Below are 20,562 nucleotides of genomic sequence, written 5' to 3'. Positions count from 1 at the left end.
CTCATTTTTTTTTTTTTTGGTATGAAATGATTTGGGAATAAAATGCCCCCCCCCCTTGATTGCTTTTAGTAAACATTTTTTTCTTTCGAGACTCGTTGGAAGAGGGAAAGACACCGTTGCTTAACGATCCGCAAAGCTTTCGGGGTAGCGGATCGTTTTGTGGGAGGCGGAGCACACACACCTCGGGGGACGTTGGGACCGGGCTGGGGTTCACTAGGGGAGTTTCCAGGAGTGGCAGGAAGTAGGGCCACCTTTTAGGAAGGACGAGGCCGGGGAAGTGGAGCTGCATTCCTGGCTTTCTGACCTGGAGCCTCAAGTTTGCATCCCCCGCGAGGCTTCCGAGAGGATCGCTGTCGTTTCCCGCGCCGTTTCCGGGTGCCTGGCTGGGTCGCCGTGAGCGGTGATGAAGACGAAGGCCATCCATAGTTTCGCAGTCCGGTGGGGAAGCGTTGTCCTCCCTTTTCGGGGCCAGTGGGTGCTTCAGCGGAAAGCGGCGAGTGCTGGGCAGCTGGGGAGCGGAGGCTTACTTGATGCCGGGGGCTGTTTCACCGAGGAGACGACTCGGCCCTGGTCTGGAGGGGTCGTCTGCTTGAGATTGGGGGTGCGCGTTGGAGCCCGAGATCGTGTCTGGGAGCCTGGCAGGGGGTCGTGGGAGGAAAAGAGGGATGAGTCGGGACAGGTTGATGAGGGACCGAAATGTGAATAGTCGGGTCACCGCAGGAACGGGAGTCCAGCGCTCTGCCGGGTATGAAACGTGCCCACGAGTTGCAGGGCCTCTGATATTCTTGTTGTTGGGTATTTAAGATTGAAACACGGCTTTCATCGAGATGTGTGTAGAGGCGTTTATTTTTCTCTTTTTAGACTATCCCTCAACCGCGCCTTTGCAAAATAATTAGAAAACGTAAAGATGTTGCTGTTTTTGTTTATCCAGGAGTGGAGTGTTCATTTGGGGTACTTTACCGCTTTGGGGACTTGTTTATTGGCACTTTCATCAGAAGGTACTTTTGGACAGGAAATCTAAAGTTCTGATCGGTTTTCCTGCATTTTTGAAACCTAGTGTAAAGCTTTGGGCTACAGAAGATTGAAATTTATTGGCCAGAATTGCTATATTTTGGATTATGCTTTATCGATGTGAATTAACTGATGCCATAAAGTATTGGAACATTCAGTTTAACACCTGAGCACTGTGTAAAAGACACTGTTCATCACTGTGGAGTATAAAGGGGCTGATAAATGTTCAGTAGAAATACACATGGTAGTTACATAGTTTCTTGCTAGAACTTCTAGTCCTTCATGGCTCATCTCTGTTTTCACTTTTTAAGTCATCTTTGATAACCTGGAACGGAATTAGTTTTGTTTTTTTTTAATGCTGGCTGTTATAGTCCTCTATAATTCTTTATTATATTACCTAGAATATTCTATCATGTTAAGGTTTTCTCTTCCACTTTGAGATTGTTGAGTGCAGGAACTGTACCTTGGTATCCCCAAAACCTGGTAAACATGGGTGCTAAATATTTTATCAACATTCACTGAGAGATTAATTTGTACTGGAAGTATTAAAATAGTGTTACAGTAATGACCTTTGAACAATCGGGTAGGTTTGTATACATCTATTTGGCTGAGATAAGTGAGAAGTGGGACTTATTCATATATTAGATTAGATACCTCCCGAGCTGAGAAGAAGGAATTTAAGATTAACATCAAATTAGGGAAGGCTTTGCATGCTGAGCTAGGTTTGACTTTGGCTTTCCATTGAATACGGAATAAAGTGCCCTCCTTCTCCCGGGTACCAGATTACTTCTGTTTTAGGAAAGTCATTGGTTGTGGTAAGTCAAGGACTACCATTCTTCCTTATGCCATTGAATGCAATTGAGGTAGTTGAGAGGGGGACTTGAATTTTTTTTGTTATTGGTGTTGTTTTTGGTTTTTGTTAATCCTCACCCGAGGATGTTTTTCCATTGATTTTTCAGAGAGTGGAAGAGAGAGGGAAAGAGAGAGAAATGTTAATGTGAGAGAAAAACATGGATTGGTTGGTTGCTTCCTGCTGGAGCCCGACCAGGGCCCAGGGCCAGGGAGGAGCCTGCAACCAAGGTATGTGCCCTTGATCGGAATCAAACCTGGTACCTTTCAGTCCACAAGCTGAAGCTCTATCCACTGAGCCAAACCGGCAATTTTTGATTTAGAGTTGTTCATCATCATGTTATTTAAGTAAAGAAGATCATATAATCTTTTTATCCTAAATAATGCTGCTGGGAAAAAATGATTCTTTGTTGTATCTTGTCATTTAAGAAATTTAAAAAAAAATATTTTTATTGCCAGGCCAGCGTGGCTCAGTGGTTGAGCGTTGAGCTATGAACCAGGAGGTTATGGTTCTATTCCCGGTCAGGGCACATGCCCAGGGTTGTGGGCTCGATCACCAGTAGGGGGTGTGCAGGAGGCAGCTGATCAGTGATTCTCTCTCATCATTGATGTTTCTATCTATCTCTCCTGTTCCCTGAGCCAAACCAGCCAGGGCCCTTGACATCCTCTTTAACCAACTTGATTATTTCTTACCTTGATCAGTGTGGCTTATGCTTTCCAGTATTGAAATATTAAAATGAAATAAAAAAATTTGGACCTTTTTGCACGTGTCAAATGTAGACAATTATTAGTGTGCATAATCTTGCTATCCAGCAGTTTTCAGATATTGCTGACTATGGCAAGTGAAGGAACACTTTTCTGTTTTGGAAAGGAAAAATGGATTATCCAAAAATTCCAGTGGCTTGTTTTGCCACTATCCCTTGAGTAGATATTTTTTGGTATCACAAAGCTGAAAAGTTTTTTCTCTAATTTTTTGCTTGTAGAATGCCTGAGATAGTTATTTTTTCTGCATATTCTGAAATTTTTATTTTTCTATGTTCAGATAGTTATTTTGCTTTGTATACTTTTGTGGACTTCAGTATGAATATTGCTAGTAAAATAAAAGGGAAAAGTTGCTTAAGGATTTTGAAAAGGATTTTTTCTTTAGAATTTAGTTATTGAATTAATGTTAATCAGGAGTTCATCGTTTAGGAATTGATATCTGTGATTTTCAGTAAAATAATTTACCATTGTAGTTAGTTGTCTTACTGGAATTTTGTTTAAGGGAAAGACTGAGAGGTGAGATATTTTTCTGGATGTCTTTTAGAAGTCTCATTTGAAAAATCCTTGCTCATCAATTGCTTCTGGCTGTGCAGAATGGATGACACTTATGGACCTGACTAAAAAGTGTCAGTGAATGGTTAACATCCAACGGCTGTGCTCTGTAACATGTAATGAACAGTGATTAAAAGATTGCAAACAATATAAATTTAAAATCAAGAATAAAAACACATCGAGGAGGAAATGCTACAAGCTGGAGTTAGCAGTATCTGAGGCATAGAAATAAAAGGCACAGAAGGGTAAATGAGTAGAGGGACAGAGTTTGGTTGTATGAGGTGTGACCAGTGGTGGTTAATCTCAGTTTATTTAGGTCTTAGTTTAAAATGCAAATAATAGATAAGATGTTACCCATAGTTCTGAGGTACTATTTTTTGATGTCAAACTGAACTGCCAGATAAAATTTGATGTGTTTGTTAGACAAGTGTAATTTTAGCATTACATTTTTCTGACTTAAAAGTAATGTAGTAGCCCTAGCCGGTTCTCTCAGTAGATAGAGCGTCAGCCTGTGGACCAAAGGGTCCTGGGTTTGATTCTGGTCAAGGGCACATGCCTTGGTTGTAGGTTCCTCCTGGGCCCAGGCCCTTTTGGGGCATATGCAGGAGGCAACCAATTGGTGTGTTTCTCTCACATTGATGTTTCTCTCTGTCTTTCCCTCTCTCTAAAAATCAATGGAAAAATATCCTTGGGTGAGGATTAAAAAAATATTTTTTTAAAGTAATGTAATTTTTTTTAAAGGAAACACTATTATCTTCATTGAGGATATGCTTTTCATTGATTCTAGGGAGTAAAGTAGAAGGAGAGAGAGAAATCTATGTGAGAGAAACATCGATTGGTTGCTTCCCATATGCCTTCTTGGGATCCAACCCGAAACCTGGGTATGTGTCCTGACCAGGAATTGAACCTGCGACCCTTCGGTGCGCAGGACAACACTCCAGCCAGCCAGTGCTATAATAACTTTTAAGTAAATGGAAATAATTTTTAAAAAATATTTTATTGATTTTTTTACAGAGAGGAAGGGAAAGGGATAGAGAGTTAGAAACATCTATGAGAGAGAAACATCGATCAGTGAAGGTACATGCCCTTGACTGGAAACGAACCTGGGACCCTTCACTCCGCAGGCCAACGCTCTATCCACTGAGCCAAACCGGTCAGGGCTGGAAATAATTTTTTGAATGAATTGAGATTTCAAATGGGCTAGCTCACAAATTTATTAATTAATTCACACTTAATTAATATTGACCTTCTAGGGAAGGATTTGTTTTCTGGTGGTTGAAATGTTTCTAAGATCAGAATTCCCTTCCAAAAGGGGGGGTTTCAGTTGAATAATGACATTTCTGTAGATAATTGGAGCACGTTTAGTTTTTTAAAAAGCATGTCTATATCTTAACATGTAGAAGATTTTACATTACCTAATCAATTAACAAGATCAGTAAAGCCAGAAAAGGAAAAAAATGACAATGATTCAGAAGAGTTGGAACTTTTGAGGTTAAAGATATTTCATAAAAGATCTAAGAATTTTGAGATTTGGGTACAAACTGGGGCTGCTAGTTCAGTAGTAAACCTGTTCCATTACTTTGAGTTTCTGAGACTTGTTCTCACTCTTGTAGGGAAATGTGCCTGCCCCAGCTGTGCCTTAGACTAGGTACTGTTATTCCATTTTCTCTGCACCCATCTTTGGAACTACAGAGGGTTTTCTCCCTTAGCGTGGGGTCGGGATGAGCATTTGAATCTTTCCCCTTTTGGATCCTTGCAAACTAATAAATTAGCTTTTTTTAAAAAAAAAATTTGTTTTATTGCTTAAAGTATTACAAAGAGTATTATATATGCCCCCCCCCCCCACATTCAATAAATTAGCTTTTTAAAGTACCTGGTATTAAGGTGTAATTCAGTTGAAGGTAATGATCTGGCAAAAATGAAAGCATCAGTTAGGCTACAGAAATCACTGGCAGTAGAAACTTTGTTTCCACCACCCTGTGTTATCCAGATAATTAAAATGAAACATTTAAACATTTAAATTTGTAATTTAAAGTTACCTGGTGTCAGGAAAGGCTAAAAAATTGGTGGGAGGACTCCTCTGTATTTGAAGGACACTAAAGACATGACAACTAAGTGCAATGCCTGGTTCTTGCTTGAATTGTGGATCAATTGTGGAAAAGGATGTTTGTTACTAGGACAATTGGGGAGATATGAAGCTAGATAATATATTAGATGATAATGTTATTAAGGTTTAACATGCTCATTTCTTGAGCATGTTAAATCTGTTGTGGTTATTTATATAAGAGAATGTCCTAGATCTGGAAATAGATACAGAAATATTAGGAGTTTTAAATGGTTTAGAAAAGTTATATGTACACACATTTGCTTTATCTCATACATACACAGTTGATGAATACAGGTGAAGTGTATGTGAATGTTCACTGTATTTTAATTTTTCCTACTCTTGACAAAATTAAAAATTGAGAAGTTTGGGGGGCAGTTGAGGAGAGTTGATTCGTCATTCACCAGATGTCGGTCTTCTAAATACTAGACCTGTGAATAGAAAACATGGTGCTTGGGGGGTGGGGTGGGGGTGGTGATTTAATCCTTTAAAAAAACCTTTATGTTGTAGGAAACAGGTACACATGTTTAAATGAAGTATTAATTAGTAGAGAAAGAACCTTTCTTTGAAGGCAGATGTTTTGATTCCAGATCTCAGACTTTTTAAAAAATCAGTTATAAAAAAAAATCATAGTTATACACACTTTTTTTCCAACCTTTATTTTTTGTGTATTGATTTGAGAGAGAGAGGGAGGGTGGGAGAGAGAGAGGAAGAGAAAGAAACATTGATTTGTTGCTTCACTTATTTGTTGCATTCGTTGATTGTTGTTTGTGCCCTGACTGCGGATTGAACCCCGAAAGGACCGTGCTCCAATCAACCAAGTTCTACCCGGCCAGGGCCAGATCTCAGACTCTAATCGTGAACTAATAAGTGTGATGATGGTTGCAGCCAAATTATGCAGAGTTCTGAATTCCATGCTTAAGAATTTAGATTGCCCTTTATTTTACTGTTCACAGTGTGAGCCTAGCTGTTTAGGACATGACTTGGGAGCGTGTTAGGAATGCAGAAAGTTGAGTGTGATCCAGGCCTACTGCATTTTAACAAAATCTGTAGACAATTCGTTTTACGTTCAAGTTTGAGGACCACTTTCCATAGTGCTGTTTTTATATTTCTGATAGTGTTGAGTTTAGAATAATCTTGAGTGTTATTCTTTGTCCCTAGTCAATATTGACAGTATTATTTTTTAAGTTGGAGAAAGGTTTAGAATTCAATGGTAATTTAATAAACGTTGGTAACCCATTCTTAATGTAACAGTAATTTGTTGTTCCGTATGGGAGTATTGTCTATTGATTTGGAGATACATTAAACGTATTAAAAATCAATGCTTTATATAGTTATAGTTCTAACCCCTTATATGGTATAATTATTTTAGTTTCTATATTTATTTATTTATTTTTAAAAATATATTTTATTGATTTTTCACAGAGAGGAAGGGAGAGAGATAGAGAGTTAGAAACATCGATGAGAGAGAAACATCGATCAGCTGCCTCCTGCACATCTACCACTGGGGATGTGCCCGCAACCCAGGTACATGCCCTTGACTGGAATGGAACCTGGGACCTTTCAGTCCACAGGCCGACGCTCTATCCACTGAGCCAAACCGGTTTCGGCTAGTTTCTATATTTGGCTAGTTTCTATATTTAGAAGAGTATCCTAAATAATACCTAGTAGGGAAATGCATTGTGTTGAGTGCTCTTTGGAAATGAAATTAAAGTCTGTGTTAACTTTGTTACAGATATCGAAGCACAGATTCGAGAAATTCAAGGCAAGAAGGCAGCTCTTGATGAAGCTCAAGGAGTGGGCCTTGATTCTACAGGTTATTATGACCAGGAAATATATGGTGGAAGTGACAGCAGATTTGCTGGGTATGTGACATCAATTGCTGCAACTGAACTTGAAGATGTAAGTACAAAGTATACAAGAGTCAAGCATTATTAATCTTTTTGGGGTGGAGAGCAAGAAATATAAAGGTATTTTCTCTTTGCGTCATCTGGCTTAATCTGCAGACATTTTGGAAATTGGGAGATCTTCCTTTTGGAGGATAAAACTGTTGAAAGAATCCTTCCTCTTAGCCCTTTGCGGTTGTATTAAATTTGGACATGGGTGTCATACTGGTCGGAATTAATTTCCATTGAAAGAGCAGTGATACATAACATGCAAGATTATGAAGGATAAACAAGATTTATTAATTCTTTTTTGGAACTACGTCACTACTAGTAGAATCACTACAAACGTTATCACTTTCTACGTCAGAGTCAGTATTCAAGGTGCCAAAATAAAACTCTTCATCGTTACTTTCAGATTCGCAGTACACTTCTTTCGGTAACTTTCTTTTTGCCATTTTGGAGTATTATTTTGAAATATCTTAACAAGCGAGAATGCCTAATTACAGTTAAACGTAATTTGTAAAGCTTTATTTGGAATTCTGCGAAGTATCTCCGAAGCTTGTCGATTTCTTCACTCTCAAAAGGCGACTGACTTGCCACGGTGTTTTGCATGGCGAGTGTGGAACGACCGTGTTTGTTTATATTGAGTTTCTCCGATTCGTCGGGGCAATGTTTTGGTTCGTGACAAGGTCGCTTAGACACTTAAGAGCTTTCAGAGAAATTATGAACTGATACATGAATGAATAGAGTTCAGATTCGTACGGTTCCTTGCTGAGGTGGCTGAGAGCAGACATACGACCGGAACGGTAAAAAAGCTTTGGTGGCTGAGAGTAGACAAACGACCGCAAAGGGTTAGTTCTGAACCATTGTTTATTTATCTAGCAAAGCACCGACAAATCATTAATTGTTATAAAGTAAATCCTTACTACTGAGCTCTGTTTAGAGTAACCCACATGGGAAGTGACTTCATAGTGAGCAGCCATCTGTCCTTGTGACTTGAATCTGACTTGTGCTTAGTGCTGTTTTGTTACTGATATTATTAATGGATTCTGCGTGCCTGTTTCAGTTATTCTGGAGGATGACCACTTTCATTTTGAAATACATCTGAGTGTTTTTATATATTCTCATAGCTTACATTTTGTCAGATCATCTCAAACATCCAAATTTGGTGAAATTGCTATCCCTTTTTTGTATGATTCAGTAATAGACATTTTATGGATATAGGTAATCAAACTTGTTATTTTTATGACACTCAAGCCACATTTTATTTTGTAGTTGGCACTTTTAAAAAAGTAAATTAGAAAGTTGCAAAGGTAAAATTTCTAGAAGCCCATCATACCTTCTGATAGGAGAGAGTGGTGGCTATATGTTCCAGAAACTGAAGGAGAAATTGTTTCATACACTAGTAAAATAATACAACACTTTCTGCTTAAATATTATTACAAGGGAAACAAGTGCATTTAAAACATTATCTTTTACTTGTTTCTGTGGTTAAATCATGTTAACAAACAAACAAAGAAAGTGGAGATTTTTAAATAAACTTTAGTTTCCAAATTTGAAAAACAAATTTCATCATGCCCTCTCTGAGAAAACAAAATGCTCAGGTTTTTCTAGTTCATACTTACTTTATTTTAATTGGCTTCCACAGAAAGCATTTCTTGTTTAATATTTTTAAATGAGTAAAAACTAAGGTTAATTTCTTTAATGACTTTTTTTGAGTTGAAAACTCACATGTTTATAAGTTCTGTGAACAAGTGTTTAGACCTCACACTGTCAGTAAGTCTTTAGATTTCATGTTGAATCTTAGTACAATTTTTCTAATTTTTAAATTCTGATGTTTTGCTTATGGCTTTTTGGTGGCATTTTATTGCAGGATGACGATGACTACTCATCATCTACAAGTTTGCTTGGTCAGAAGAAGCCAGGATATCATGCCCCTGTGGCATTGCTTAATGATATACCACAGTCAACGGAACAGGTGACTTTTTTCTTTTTTGTTAAATCCAGAGTTTACTCAGCTAAAGAAAACTGTCTCAATTCCCATGGAAGCCCATATATTTTAAGAGTCAACTTATTAGAATGTTTTGAGGAGAGTTGATTTGGGAAAATTAGAAATAATACTTATTAATTTCTTTTTAAATCCTGACCCAAGGATATTTTTCCATGGATTTTAGAGAGAGTGGAAGGGAGGGCGAGAGACAGAGAGACACATTGATTGGTTGCCTTCTGCCCGTGCCCCAACCAGGGCTAAAATCAAGCCTGCATCCGAGGCACGTGCCCTTGACTGGAATCGAACCCGGGACTGTTTTAGTCTGCAGGCTGGCGCTTTATCCATTGAGCCAAACCAGCTGGGGCAATACTTAGTAAATTTTATAAAGGTAATCATTTTATGAAGACTTGAACTATGGAAATACGGACGGGTATTTTTTTCATTTCTGTGTTACTTATTTTTTCATATTAATACTTATCCCTAAAATTAAACAATATCTCTTTTATTAATAGGCATTTATTAAACATTTTACATGTTTTATAATGTTCTGCTTTTGTTTAAGATATTCTGTTTGGTTATGTAATAAAGTGGGTATTAAGTTGGACATCCCTCTTTTCAGTATGATCCATTTGCTGAGCACCGACCTCCAAAGATTGCTGACCGGGAAGATGAATACAAAAAGCACAGGCGGACCATGATAATTTCCCCAGAGCGTCTTGATCCTTTTGCAGATGGTAATTCTTTCCCACTTTTCTTTAGTATTCACGAATTTGCTTGTATTAAGCTCTCTTTAGCCCTTTGATTTTTTTTGGCATGCTTATGAATTTGCTTTTCTTTTTAAAAATCCCCCTTATTATAGATGTGTATAGATTTGGTTGAAGTCAAAGATGCCATATTCTTCATCTTTATAATACAAGTTTTCTTTCCAGGTAGAAGGACAAGAAAATAATGAGCCAATGCCATAGAAACGCAAAGGGTTAAAGGTTTTTCTTTTACTTTTGTTTTGGGTACGCTTTCTATACTTGGAACAAATGTGTTTTTCTGGTCAAAATACTTTCAAATTCTTGAAAGTTTTCATTCCAAATCCTAGATTTTAGGATTGTTACTTTTGAGAAACTTTCTCACATTAGAGCTCCCCTCATATTTCTCTAAATATAGTTTAGTAAGTGCACCTACTTTGCTTTAAGCATACTTAAAATTAAAACAAAAGTATGTATACAAAGGCTTTGATATTTTTAATAGTTGGAGTCTGTTTTGCTAATTTTAGTGTGCAGGTCAGCACAGGGGGCATAGTGAGCCTGATGGAAGCTTTCCTCGGGTGAGTTTCAAAATCAAAATTAGGTGCCTGTTTCTTAAAATGAGATTCTGCTGCAGGTTTACAAATTAGACTTTCAGCCTGCATGAATTAGTAGGGATATTCTTTTTTTACTTGCATAATTGTAATTGATTTAAACATGTATGTCAGAATTCACAGGCCCATACTAACTGTCCTTAATTTCTTTCCTACAGCAGTACTGCTATATGCCAGTCCTGTCTGCATTCTTAAGGGTGCAGTTCAACACATCCTCTCTAGATTATGGTGAAAAAGTATTCCAAAGGAAGTCTTATCAGAGCTAGTGTCAGAAAGAATGACACTACCAATTGGGCATGATCTTCAGCATAGGAAATGTCTTAGAATTTTATTATTTTATTTTTCTTAAATTGTGATGCTATACTACTGTATAGCTAATTATCACATTTTATAAAACATAGTGTTCCTCTGTGAATCTTGTTATATACTGTTTGGGCTTCTTTAAGATATTTTGAAGTTTGAAAAGCAAATACTGAAACTTGAACCAAGAGACTAACACATCTCTTTGTATGCCACTTCTCTTCTATGTGCATCATAATAACTGGTAGAAAGTAATATATTCAAGTAATATATTTTCATTTGTAATCATACTTTCTAAAGATAAAAATGTTTCTGGGTCAACAAAACTTTAACAAGCATGAAGCCCTTTTTTAGTAACCTGACATGAGAATAAGATTATAGGTATATTTTTAAAAATCAGATTTGCTAAACTATAACTGTTTTAGAACATTGTATGAAGAACTTACCTAGTTATAGTTATTTGTAGTTAGGATTTTAACAGCTTGCAACAGGTAATGTTTTGAATATAAATATCTTTCCAAAGTGTTACTAATGGTAAAGAGATAATTTTCTAGGCTTCTATTCTGCTGCTTGAAGTCAGAACTGCTGATGGAGACAAAGGCACGAAAGTGTACGTATTCCGGATTAGCAACCCAGGAACCCATCACTTCTGAAGACTAAACTGTGCTGTCATTTTGCTTTTATATGCATTAAAATATTTGTTTTAAACTGCTGTAGATGTTTGTGTTCAAACAGGTTAAATTGATCAGCAAACTCAATAAAAAGTAAGATGTATAATTATTAAAGTTTTCCATCAAAAAATAAATTAAATGATATGGAATAACATAATATTAGAGCAGGGAAGATAAATCAGTTGAACCTAATTATCGTTTATTTATTGTACTCTTGTCCTGTTGCTGTTCTTTTCTGCAGGAGGGAAGACCCCTGATCCTAAAATGCATGCTAGAACGTATATGGATGTAATGCGCGAGCAGCATTTGACTAAAGAAGAGGTATGAACCTGCTCTTTATTTTAATGGTTGTGAAAGACTAGAAATAAAGCTGAGATTGAGAGACTTATATTTCCTTTTTATTTGCTGAACAAGTAATTCAGTATTATTAATAAAAGTAAAGTTGAGACAGAACCTTACCCAAAATTCTACCACCTCCCATGTTAATCATTTTTTCTGTCCTTTTCTAGTCCCTGGCCCCTTGGCCATATACATACATATGTTTCTTCTAGTGACTATGTCCGTGGGGAGGATGATAGTGTGTACCTGAAGCCAGTGTGTAAGGAAAAAGCCAAGTAGTTAAACCATTCCTTGAAAAACTTCTAATTCTCCCATAAAATTGAGTTTGGATATGGTTGGAGAATTCTGAAGAATTCCTGCTGGCTTACAGAAATTGCTTCATTTTGTTTCAGTAGTTAGCCTTCATAACTTTATTATAAATATATAATTGTTTAAATTAAGTGGGGTGATGGAAATTAAATGCATTTGTTGGGATGTTATATATAATATTTACCTAATTAAAATCATAATTTAAAATTTTTCACTTTTTACCACTTTTCTATCTTGTTACATATTCTGATTTGCTGTTTATATGAGTTTTAAATAAAACTATTTTTCAATGGAAGCATTTTAGTTCTCTACCATTGGCTGAAGATTTGCTTCACTGTCTAGAGTAGGGTGCTCTGTTATAAATTCTGTACTTGCTCATCTACTGTGCAGAAGGATATTGTATGAAACGAAATACAGAGAAGAGAGGGAAAATAAGACCAGGACTACCACTAGCATAGGAAGGAGAGTGAGTGAAGAATGACATGACGTTAAATAGAAATGTTTGTACTAATGATATGAAAATATGTTGAAAACGTTTTAAAGATACTCAGTGATTATTCAATTATTTTCAGAGAGAAATTAGGCAACAACTAGCAGAAAAAGCTAAAGCTGGAGAACTGAAAGTCGTCAATGGAGCAGCAGCGTCCCAGCCTCCCTCAAAACGAAAACGCCGTTGGGATCAAACAGCTGATCAGACTCCTGGTGCCACTCCCAAGAAGCTGTCAAGTTGGGATCAAGCAGAGGTGGTTACATTGTATTTTTTAAGACTATTATAATTTTTTTTTCTCACATGAAATGTATTGTCTGCTTTCATGACGATAGCAGACTGGGTGGCTTAAGAAACAGACATATACACACACACACACACACACACACATTTTTAAAATATATTTTATTGATTTTTTTACAGAGAGGAAAGGAGAGGGATAGAGAGTTAGAAATATCGGTCCGCTGCCTCCTGCACACCCCCTACTGGGGATGTGACCGGAATCGAACCTGGGACCCTTCAGTCCCCAGGCCAATGCTCTATCCAGTGAGCCAAACCGGCTAGGGCAGACATATTTTCTTAGAGTTCTGGAAGATCAAGGTGCCAACTGAGATTTTGAACAAATTATGTGCTTTACTCACCTAATGGAAAATTTCCCAACTCTAAGTAATACATAGAATCTTTTTAAAGGGAAAAATAACTAGTTTTAAATTTATTGTATTTATGCAAGTTTGCAAACAAAGCTAGCTAGAACTTTTAATGTTGGGTAGAGCATCCAATTTTAAAACAAATACATAAAAAGTATAGTACAAAACCTATAGAATATTTATGTCATTATTTAAATACAAATCACACTGAATCACTTAATGTGTTGCTACATATGGTATTGTCTGTACTGTGCAGGCTCTTTTGCTATCACTTGCTTATCTTCCATCCTCCCTTACCTACTATTTAGTCTCTCTATGTAAATTGCTGTGGAACCTTTGATTACTTAAATTCACTTCTAATTTTTTTTCACCGATCTTGCCAGCATCAGAGGAGTAATGCAAATGTGATTGTAAATATAAATTAATCTTAAGGATTGAAATAGTGTTGCAATCTTTAGCTATAATTACCCACGTGATCCAAAATGTCTTATATTAATCAAATATATAAACACAGAATGAAGGAAAACACAAAAATAGTATTTCTTGGTGAGAATTCAGTGGGTTTGAGAACTACTTATATAATACTGAAATTCTTTGATTGCAGATCTAGACAGAGAAACCTTCGTGTCTTTCCAAAAGTCACGGGGCTAGTAATGACAAAACTAAGATTCATACTTAGAATGCAATATTTTTAAAATGAGGGCTTTCTTCACTGCTCCAAATTAATACTTTAAATTGTGGTTAGTCGTAAACATATTTGCTAGAAAGTACGTATTATTTATTTTTCTTTTTTGAAAGTACGTATCTTTTAAACAGAACGATAATCTATTCTAACTTTTAATTATAGAGAATAGCTCTAGCCGGTTTGGTTCAGTGGATAGAGCAAGCATGTCAAGCTCAAAGGCTAACATGGGCCAAATAAACAAGGTTTAAGTTTATGTGGGCCACAAAAAAAACAAAAGCTTCAATTTTCATAGAAACGTAGGGAGTCATTGTTAACATAAAATAATAGAACATTTTAATTAATATTTTTTTCTTGAATATTAACTTACCAGACACTGGATAACTGCACAGATTAATAAGCGTAACACAAATAAACCTATTTTTCATGTTCTCCGAAAGTGAAATATTTCCTGTTGTGCACACCAAACAAGTCAGTCTAAGACTAATGACGTGGCTGCTAAAATATTCGCTGCTAGTATTAGTGGAGAGAAATGGTGCACCTGTTCGGAAGGGAAATGAATGCAACACGATTATAGTAGTCAGTTATTAGTGAACGCTGTAATAATTATGCATAACAGGATATTGTAAAAAATTAAGTTATGAAATTTTTATTAAAATGTTTCTTACATACCGTTACATTGGCTGGGCCACAAAAATATTCATGGGCCACATGTTTGACATACTTGGGATAGAGTGTTGGCCTGCAGACCATAGGGTCCCGGGTTCATTTCCGGTCAGGGGTGCATACCTTAGTTGCAGGCTTCTCCCTGGCCCCCGGCCTTATTCTGGGCCCATGCAGGAGGCAACCAATTGATGTGATTCTCTCACATTGATGTTTCTCTTTCACTGGCCCTGGTCAGAGGCAGTCAATCGATTTGTTTCACTTCGATGTTTCTCTCTGTCTTCCCCTCTTCCACTCTACCTAAAAATCAATGGAAAAGTGTCCTCAGGTGAGGCTTAACAAAAAAAAATAAAAGACATAAATAAAAGATCCTCTGGTGAGTATTAATAAATAAATAAAACAAATTATAGAGAAAGGAACTAAAGCATTTGTTAAAATTTTTTTTTAGTGTTTATTGGGGTTACATTGGTTAATAAAGTTATATAGGTTTCAAGTGTACAATTCTATAATACAACGTCTTATATATTGTATTGTGTTTACCACCCCAAATCAGGTCTTTTTTCATTATCATCATTTATCTCCCCTTTACCCTCTTCTACCTTCCTTAGCCCCCTTTCCCTCTGGTAATCATCATACCGTTGACCCAGCCCCCCACCTCCCTCCCCTGACAGTTGTCAGTCTGTTCTCTGTATCTATGAGTCTGTTTCTGTTTGTTTATTTTGTTCATTAGATTCCACATATAAGTGAGATCACATTTAAAATTTAACAGGAATTTTTTAGTTGTTTTTATGTGGGTGTGTAGGTGTGTGAAATAAAATGTGTTTGTTCTGTTAAGACCCCTGGACATACCCCTTCCTTAAGATGGGATGAGACACCAGGTCGTGCAAAGGGAAGTGAGACTCCTGGAGCAACCCCAGGCTCAAAAATATGGGATCCTACACCAAGTCACACACCAGCGGGAGCTGCTACTCCTGGACGCGGTGACACACCAGGCCATGCAACACCAGGCCACGGAGGCGCAACTTCTAGTGCTCGTAAAAACCGCTGGGATGAGACCCCCAAGACAGAAAGAGGTACTTCCACTGGAGTCTGGCATTGTTTGGGTGAAATACTGACTTGATGAGTGGTGTATTTATAGCTCCAAATCTGTTCTATTCTGGTTAGACAAGCAAATAACCTGCTGCTTTAGGGATAGATGAATAGCTAAGCAGTGGGGCAGGTGGCAGGGGTGGGCTAGAAGGGGGTCAATGGAGGGATAAAAAGGCACATATGTAATACTTTCAACAGTAAATACTTAAAAAAACAACTGAGCAGATCATATGCCTAATTCTTTTCCTTTCTTGAGATTTAAAATTTAAGAAAAACATTAGGAAGAAGTAAAGTTTGTAGATCATAACCTTTTTTTATTGTGTAAAGTATATATAACATGAAATTTACCATTTTAAGTGTACAAGTAAGTGGCATTAAGTACATTCACAGTGTTGTGCAACCATCACCAGTATTCATTTCTAAAACTTTTTCATCACCCCAAACAGAAATTCCATATCCATAAAGTAATAACTCCCCATTTTTGTCTCCTTAAACTCTACTTTCTGTATTTATTACTTTTCCCAAATCTTTTTTTGTATAACCCTTTAAAGCTATATTTCTTTAACTGTTTATGAGAGCTGTGGCAAGTTAAGATTTCGTAGTACATCTGCTGTATTAAAATTTATTTACAGCCCTGGCTGGTTTGGCTCAATGGATAGAGCGTTGGCCTGCGGACTGAAGGATCCTGGGTTCTGTTTCGGTCAGGGGCACATGCCTAGGTTGCAGGCTCGATCCCCAGTTGGGGGCGTGCAGGAGGCAGCCGATCAATGATTCTCTCTCATCATTGATGTTTCTCTCTCTTTTTTCCTCTCTGAAATCAATAAGAATATTTTTTAAAAATTTATTTGCAGAATATTTAATGATATGGGAGAGAACTTGCCATGCTGCAATGGATGAAAGAAGCAGCATAGAATTTACACACAAAACAAGCTCAGCTGTATATCTCAGCTGTATGGGGAAATGGAAAGTGGCTCAAGAGACAGAGTGGTTGTGATATTAAGGGTGGTTAAAAAAATACTTTGTTTTCCCATTCCTTAATGTTCACTAGGTATTGTTTCTGTAGTCAGTGGAAAAGGAACAAAAATTAGTGAAGGGGGAGGATAAATTTGAAACGTTTAAACCTAAAATGGGCCTGCATTTTGGGAATATTCTGCTTTTGAAATTGATCACTTTGAGTATGTTAGCTGTTTGAGAATAAAAAGTAAATTTTTGACGGTTAAAACTTTAGACACTAACACTTTTTTTTTTTTTTTTTTTAAAGATACTCCTGGGCATGGAAGTGGATGGGCTGAGACGCCTCGAACAGATCGAGGTGGAGATTCAATTGGTGAAACACCCACTCCTGGAGCCAGTAAAAGGAAATCACGTTGGGATGAAACACCAGCTAGTCAGATGGGTGGAAGCACTCCTGTTCTGACCCCTGGGAAAACACCAATTGGCACACCAGCCATGAACATGGCTACCCCTACTCCAGGTAAAACTCCTGGCTGTCTTGTATCCAAAGGACTTGTGGAGTGGTAAATATTTGTACTATAGATTGTTACAGAAGTTTGCTTTTTCCGTAGGTCACATAATGAGTATGACTCCTGAACAGCTTCAGGCTTGGCGTTGGGAGAGAGAAATTGATGAGAGAAATCGCCCACTTTCTGATGAAGAATTAGATGCTATGTTTCCAGAAGGATATAAGGTAATAACATGGAATATGAATGTGATGGTTTTTAGAATATAAAATAGGAATTTTATTTTAAGTATTCTTTCAAGAAATTTATAAGTCAGGTTTGCACTGGCCTTGTCTAAACTTACTACTACCATTACATTCTTTTAGCTGTTTCCAAGTATATTTCAGTTCCAAAAAGTAATAGGAGTGAAAATAAATTACAGGGAACTTTTTATTACTTTTGGAAGGTGAGAAATCTCCTGGACTTCTAGGACCATATGCTTTTATTTGCATGCATTTATTTGATTTCTGTAAAGCGACTTAAATATTTAAGACTTGATTTTGGTGTGATGATTTTTATTTTATTATTAAAACCAACATGTTTATATATGTTAATGTTTGAAAGTGATCAGAATTTTATAATATGCTTCATTTTCCTAAATTTCCCACAGTTCTAATATACTTAAGTTTTATTAACAGATGAGAAATATGAATATTTGTCGTATATACTTTAAACTTACAATCAAGATAGAAAAATGGGATTGGTAGTAGTAATTCCTATCTCCAAGCAAAAAGCTTCCTAGCTAATAAACTGTAAAATATTTTTTAAGTGCAAATGTTATTCATTACATTCATCTTTAGTTAATCAAGAAAATCCTAAACTGTCTTTTTAATTGTCTTAGGTACTTCCTCCTCCAGCTGGTTATGTTCCTATTCGAACTCCAGCTCGAAAGCTCACGGCCACTCCAACACCTTTGGGTGGTATGACGGGTTTCCACATGCAAACTGAAGACAGAACTATGAAAAGTGTCAACGACCAACCATCTGGAAATCTTCCCTTTTTAAAACCTGATGATATTCAGTACTTTGATAAACTTTTGGTAAGTGATAATAGTAAAAATAAAATAATACCTTTATTTAGGGATTTTAAATCAATATCTCAGTCCAACTTTAAATTATTTTCTTTTTACTGTATTAGGTGGATGTTGATGAATCAATACTTAGTCCAGAAGAGCAAAAAGAGAGAAAAATAATGAAATTGCTTTTAAAAATTAAGAATGGTACACCTCCAATGAGAAAGGTAAGTGCCAATTCATTAAGTCATCATCTTAATTATAATTTTATGTTTAGAAATGTATTAACTTCTTCAGCTTTACCAAGGGCATAGTATGAGTGAAATAAAGATATGTAATAAGAAGGACCTAGCTCTTTAATCAAGGAATTTTATGCTAATAGAGATATCGAAAAATGAGATTCTCTTTTTTTTCCTAAGGCATTTAAAACATGCTGAAGACTCAAGGAAATTAGTGGGATTATATGAGGAATTGTAATAGTACCCTATATGGCTTGAAGATGGGCAGGTAATCTTTTACAGGGAGATTAAGGAATTTTATAACTCCAGTGGCTCCATTGTTCTGTTACCTTTTATTAACTGAAACATTGAACTTCTGTCAAAGGGATTCATACTTCAGAGTAGTTTTAATGGGAATGAACTTAAGCTACTCTGTAAAATGCCTGTAAAGATGAAGTTACAGACAATTATGGATTAATTGGCTTGTTCTAAATGCTTAATTACAAAGAAACACCTTTTATTCTTTTTCTCCCCCAGGCTGCATTGCGTCAGATTACTGATAAAGCTCGTGAATTTGGAGCTGGTCCTTTGTTTAATCAGATCCTTCCTCTACTGATGTCTCCTACACTTGAGGATCAAGAACGTCATTTGCTTGTCAAAGTTATTGATAGAATATTATACAAACTTGATGACTTAGTTCGACCATATGTGCATAAGGTTTGTTATTCTCAAGTAGTGTTTCTAGTGGTTTGATATTAAAAAAAACACACATTTTATTGATTTTTTTTTTACAGAGAGGAAGGGAGAGGGATAGAGAGAATCATCGATGAGAGAGAAACATTGATCAGCTGCCTTCTGCACACCCCCTACTGGGGATGTGCCCGCAACCAGGGTACATGCCTTTGACCGGAATCGAACCGGGACCCTTGAGTCCGCAGGCCGACACTGTATCCACTGAGCCAAACTGGCTAAGGCTGGTTTGATATTTTTAATATGAAAGGAATTAATGAATTTTTTTTGGCCAACTTGTATGTATTTGTGCAATTTAAAATTTCTTATAAAAGCAATAGCTAATGCTATATGTTTACAATAAAAAGGGAAATTTTACCGGCTTGCAAGACAGAGTTATCAATGTTCAATTTACATGTCTTCCCAGACATTTTTCTTTTCCCAAGCATGTATCACACATATAAAAATATGTGTATAGATAGACGTAACATTTTGCCCTCTTTACTAAAATGGGTTCATATTACTAATTTTTTTTATTTGCTTGATTGATACTAGATTAGGATGAGAAAATCTGTTTCGATAGCATGGCTTTTAGTGTTAAACATTTGTTTTTGTTTGTGGCAGTTATGGATTAGAATTCTAAAGTGCAGCCCAGCCTGTGTGCTCAGTGATTGAGCATTGACCCATGAACCAGGAGGTCACGATCATCTCCCCCAGTAGGGGGCGTGCAGCTGATGAATGATTCTCTCATCATTGATGTTTCCATCTCTCCCTCTCCCTTCCTCTCTCTGAAACCAGTAGAATTAAAAAGTGCAGATGTATGGCTTTTTAAAAAACAAAGTACATTTTCTAGTAAAATGAGTTCTATATGCTTGTGGTTTTAGATTACATAAATGACATGCTTTAACAAATTTTCCTAAATTTAATTCTATTACAAGGGTGGCATCGGTAATTGGTGTGGAAATTCAGTTCTTTCTCTTTTTCAGATCCTTGTGGTCATTGAACCATTGCTGATTGATGAAGATTACTATGCTAGAGTGGAAGGCCGAGAGATTATTTCTAATTTGGCAAAGGTATTTGCATTATATTTCTAGAGGAGAAAGTTTGGTATCTGTAGATGGGATTATTTGATTTGCAAAGAAATGGTTGAGGGTTAATGTTATCAGCCCATGACTATCCTTTCTTCTTACCTTTTAGGCTGCTGGTCTGGCTACTATGATCTCTACCATGAGACCCGATATAGATAATATGGATGAATATGTTCGTAACACAACAGCTAGAGCTTTTGCTGTTGTAGCTTCTGCCCTGGGCATTCCTTCACTATTGCCCTTCTTAAAAGCTGTGTGCAAAAGCAAGAAGTCCTGGCAAGCGAGACACACTGGTATTAAGATTGTACAGCAGATAGCTATTCT

At 36.7% G+C, this 20,562-nt stretch overlaps 1 protein-coding gene across 1 annotated transcript in view; it reads left to right on the top strand.

Moving 5' to 3' along the window:
• Positions 1 to 546: 546 nt before the first annotated feature.
• Positions 547 to 20,562, top strand: part of SF3B1 (splicing factor 3b, subunit 1, 155kDa) — a gene marked incomplete at its 5' end in the record, with an annotated part of 31,938 nt that continues 11,922 nt past the window's right edge. Inside the window, 14 exons of the mRNA XM_014545561.1 lie at positions 547 to 601; positions 7,014 to 7,180; positions 9,038 to 9,142; positions 9,774 to 9,888; positions 11,718 to 11,797; positions 12,697 to 12,867; positions 15,439 to 15,676; positions 16,954 to 17,166; positions 17,258 to 17,379; positions 18,033 to 18,230; positions 18,329 to 18,430; positions 18,959 to 19,138; positions 20,137 to 20,223; positions 20,348 to 20,511. Coding sequence (XP_014401047.1) covers positions 547 to 601; positions 7,014 to 7,180; positions 9,038 to 9,142; positions 9,774 to 9,888; positions 11,718 to 11,797; positions 12,697 to 12,867; positions 15,439 to 15,676; positions 16,954 to 17,166; positions 17,258 to 17,379; positions 18,033 to 18,230; positions 18,329 to 18,430; positions 18,959 to 19,138; positions 20,137 to 20,223; positions 20,348 to 20,511 — 1,997 coding nt within the window. The remainder of the gene's footprint in view (positions 602 to 7,013; positions 7,181 to 9,037; positions 9,143 to 9,773; positions 9,889 to 11,717; positions 11,798 to 12,696; positions 12,868 to 15,438; positions 15,677 to 16,953; positions 17,167 to 17,257; positions 17,380 to 18,032; positions 18,231 to 18,328; positions 18,431 to 18,958; positions 19,139 to 20,136; positions 20,224 to 20,347; positions 20,512 to 20,562) is intronic.

Source organism: Myotis brandtii, unplaced genomic scaffold, assembly GCF_000412655.1.
Source record: "Myotis brandtii unplaced genomic scaffold, ASM41265v1 scaffold412, whole genome shotgun sequence".
NCBI classification, from domain to species: Eukaryota; Metazoa; Chordata; class Mammalia; order Chiroptera; family Vespertilionidae; genus Myotis; species Myotis brandtii.
Note: the sequence above shows the minus strand (reverse complement) of the source record. Positions and strands in the feature narration are given on the sequence as shown.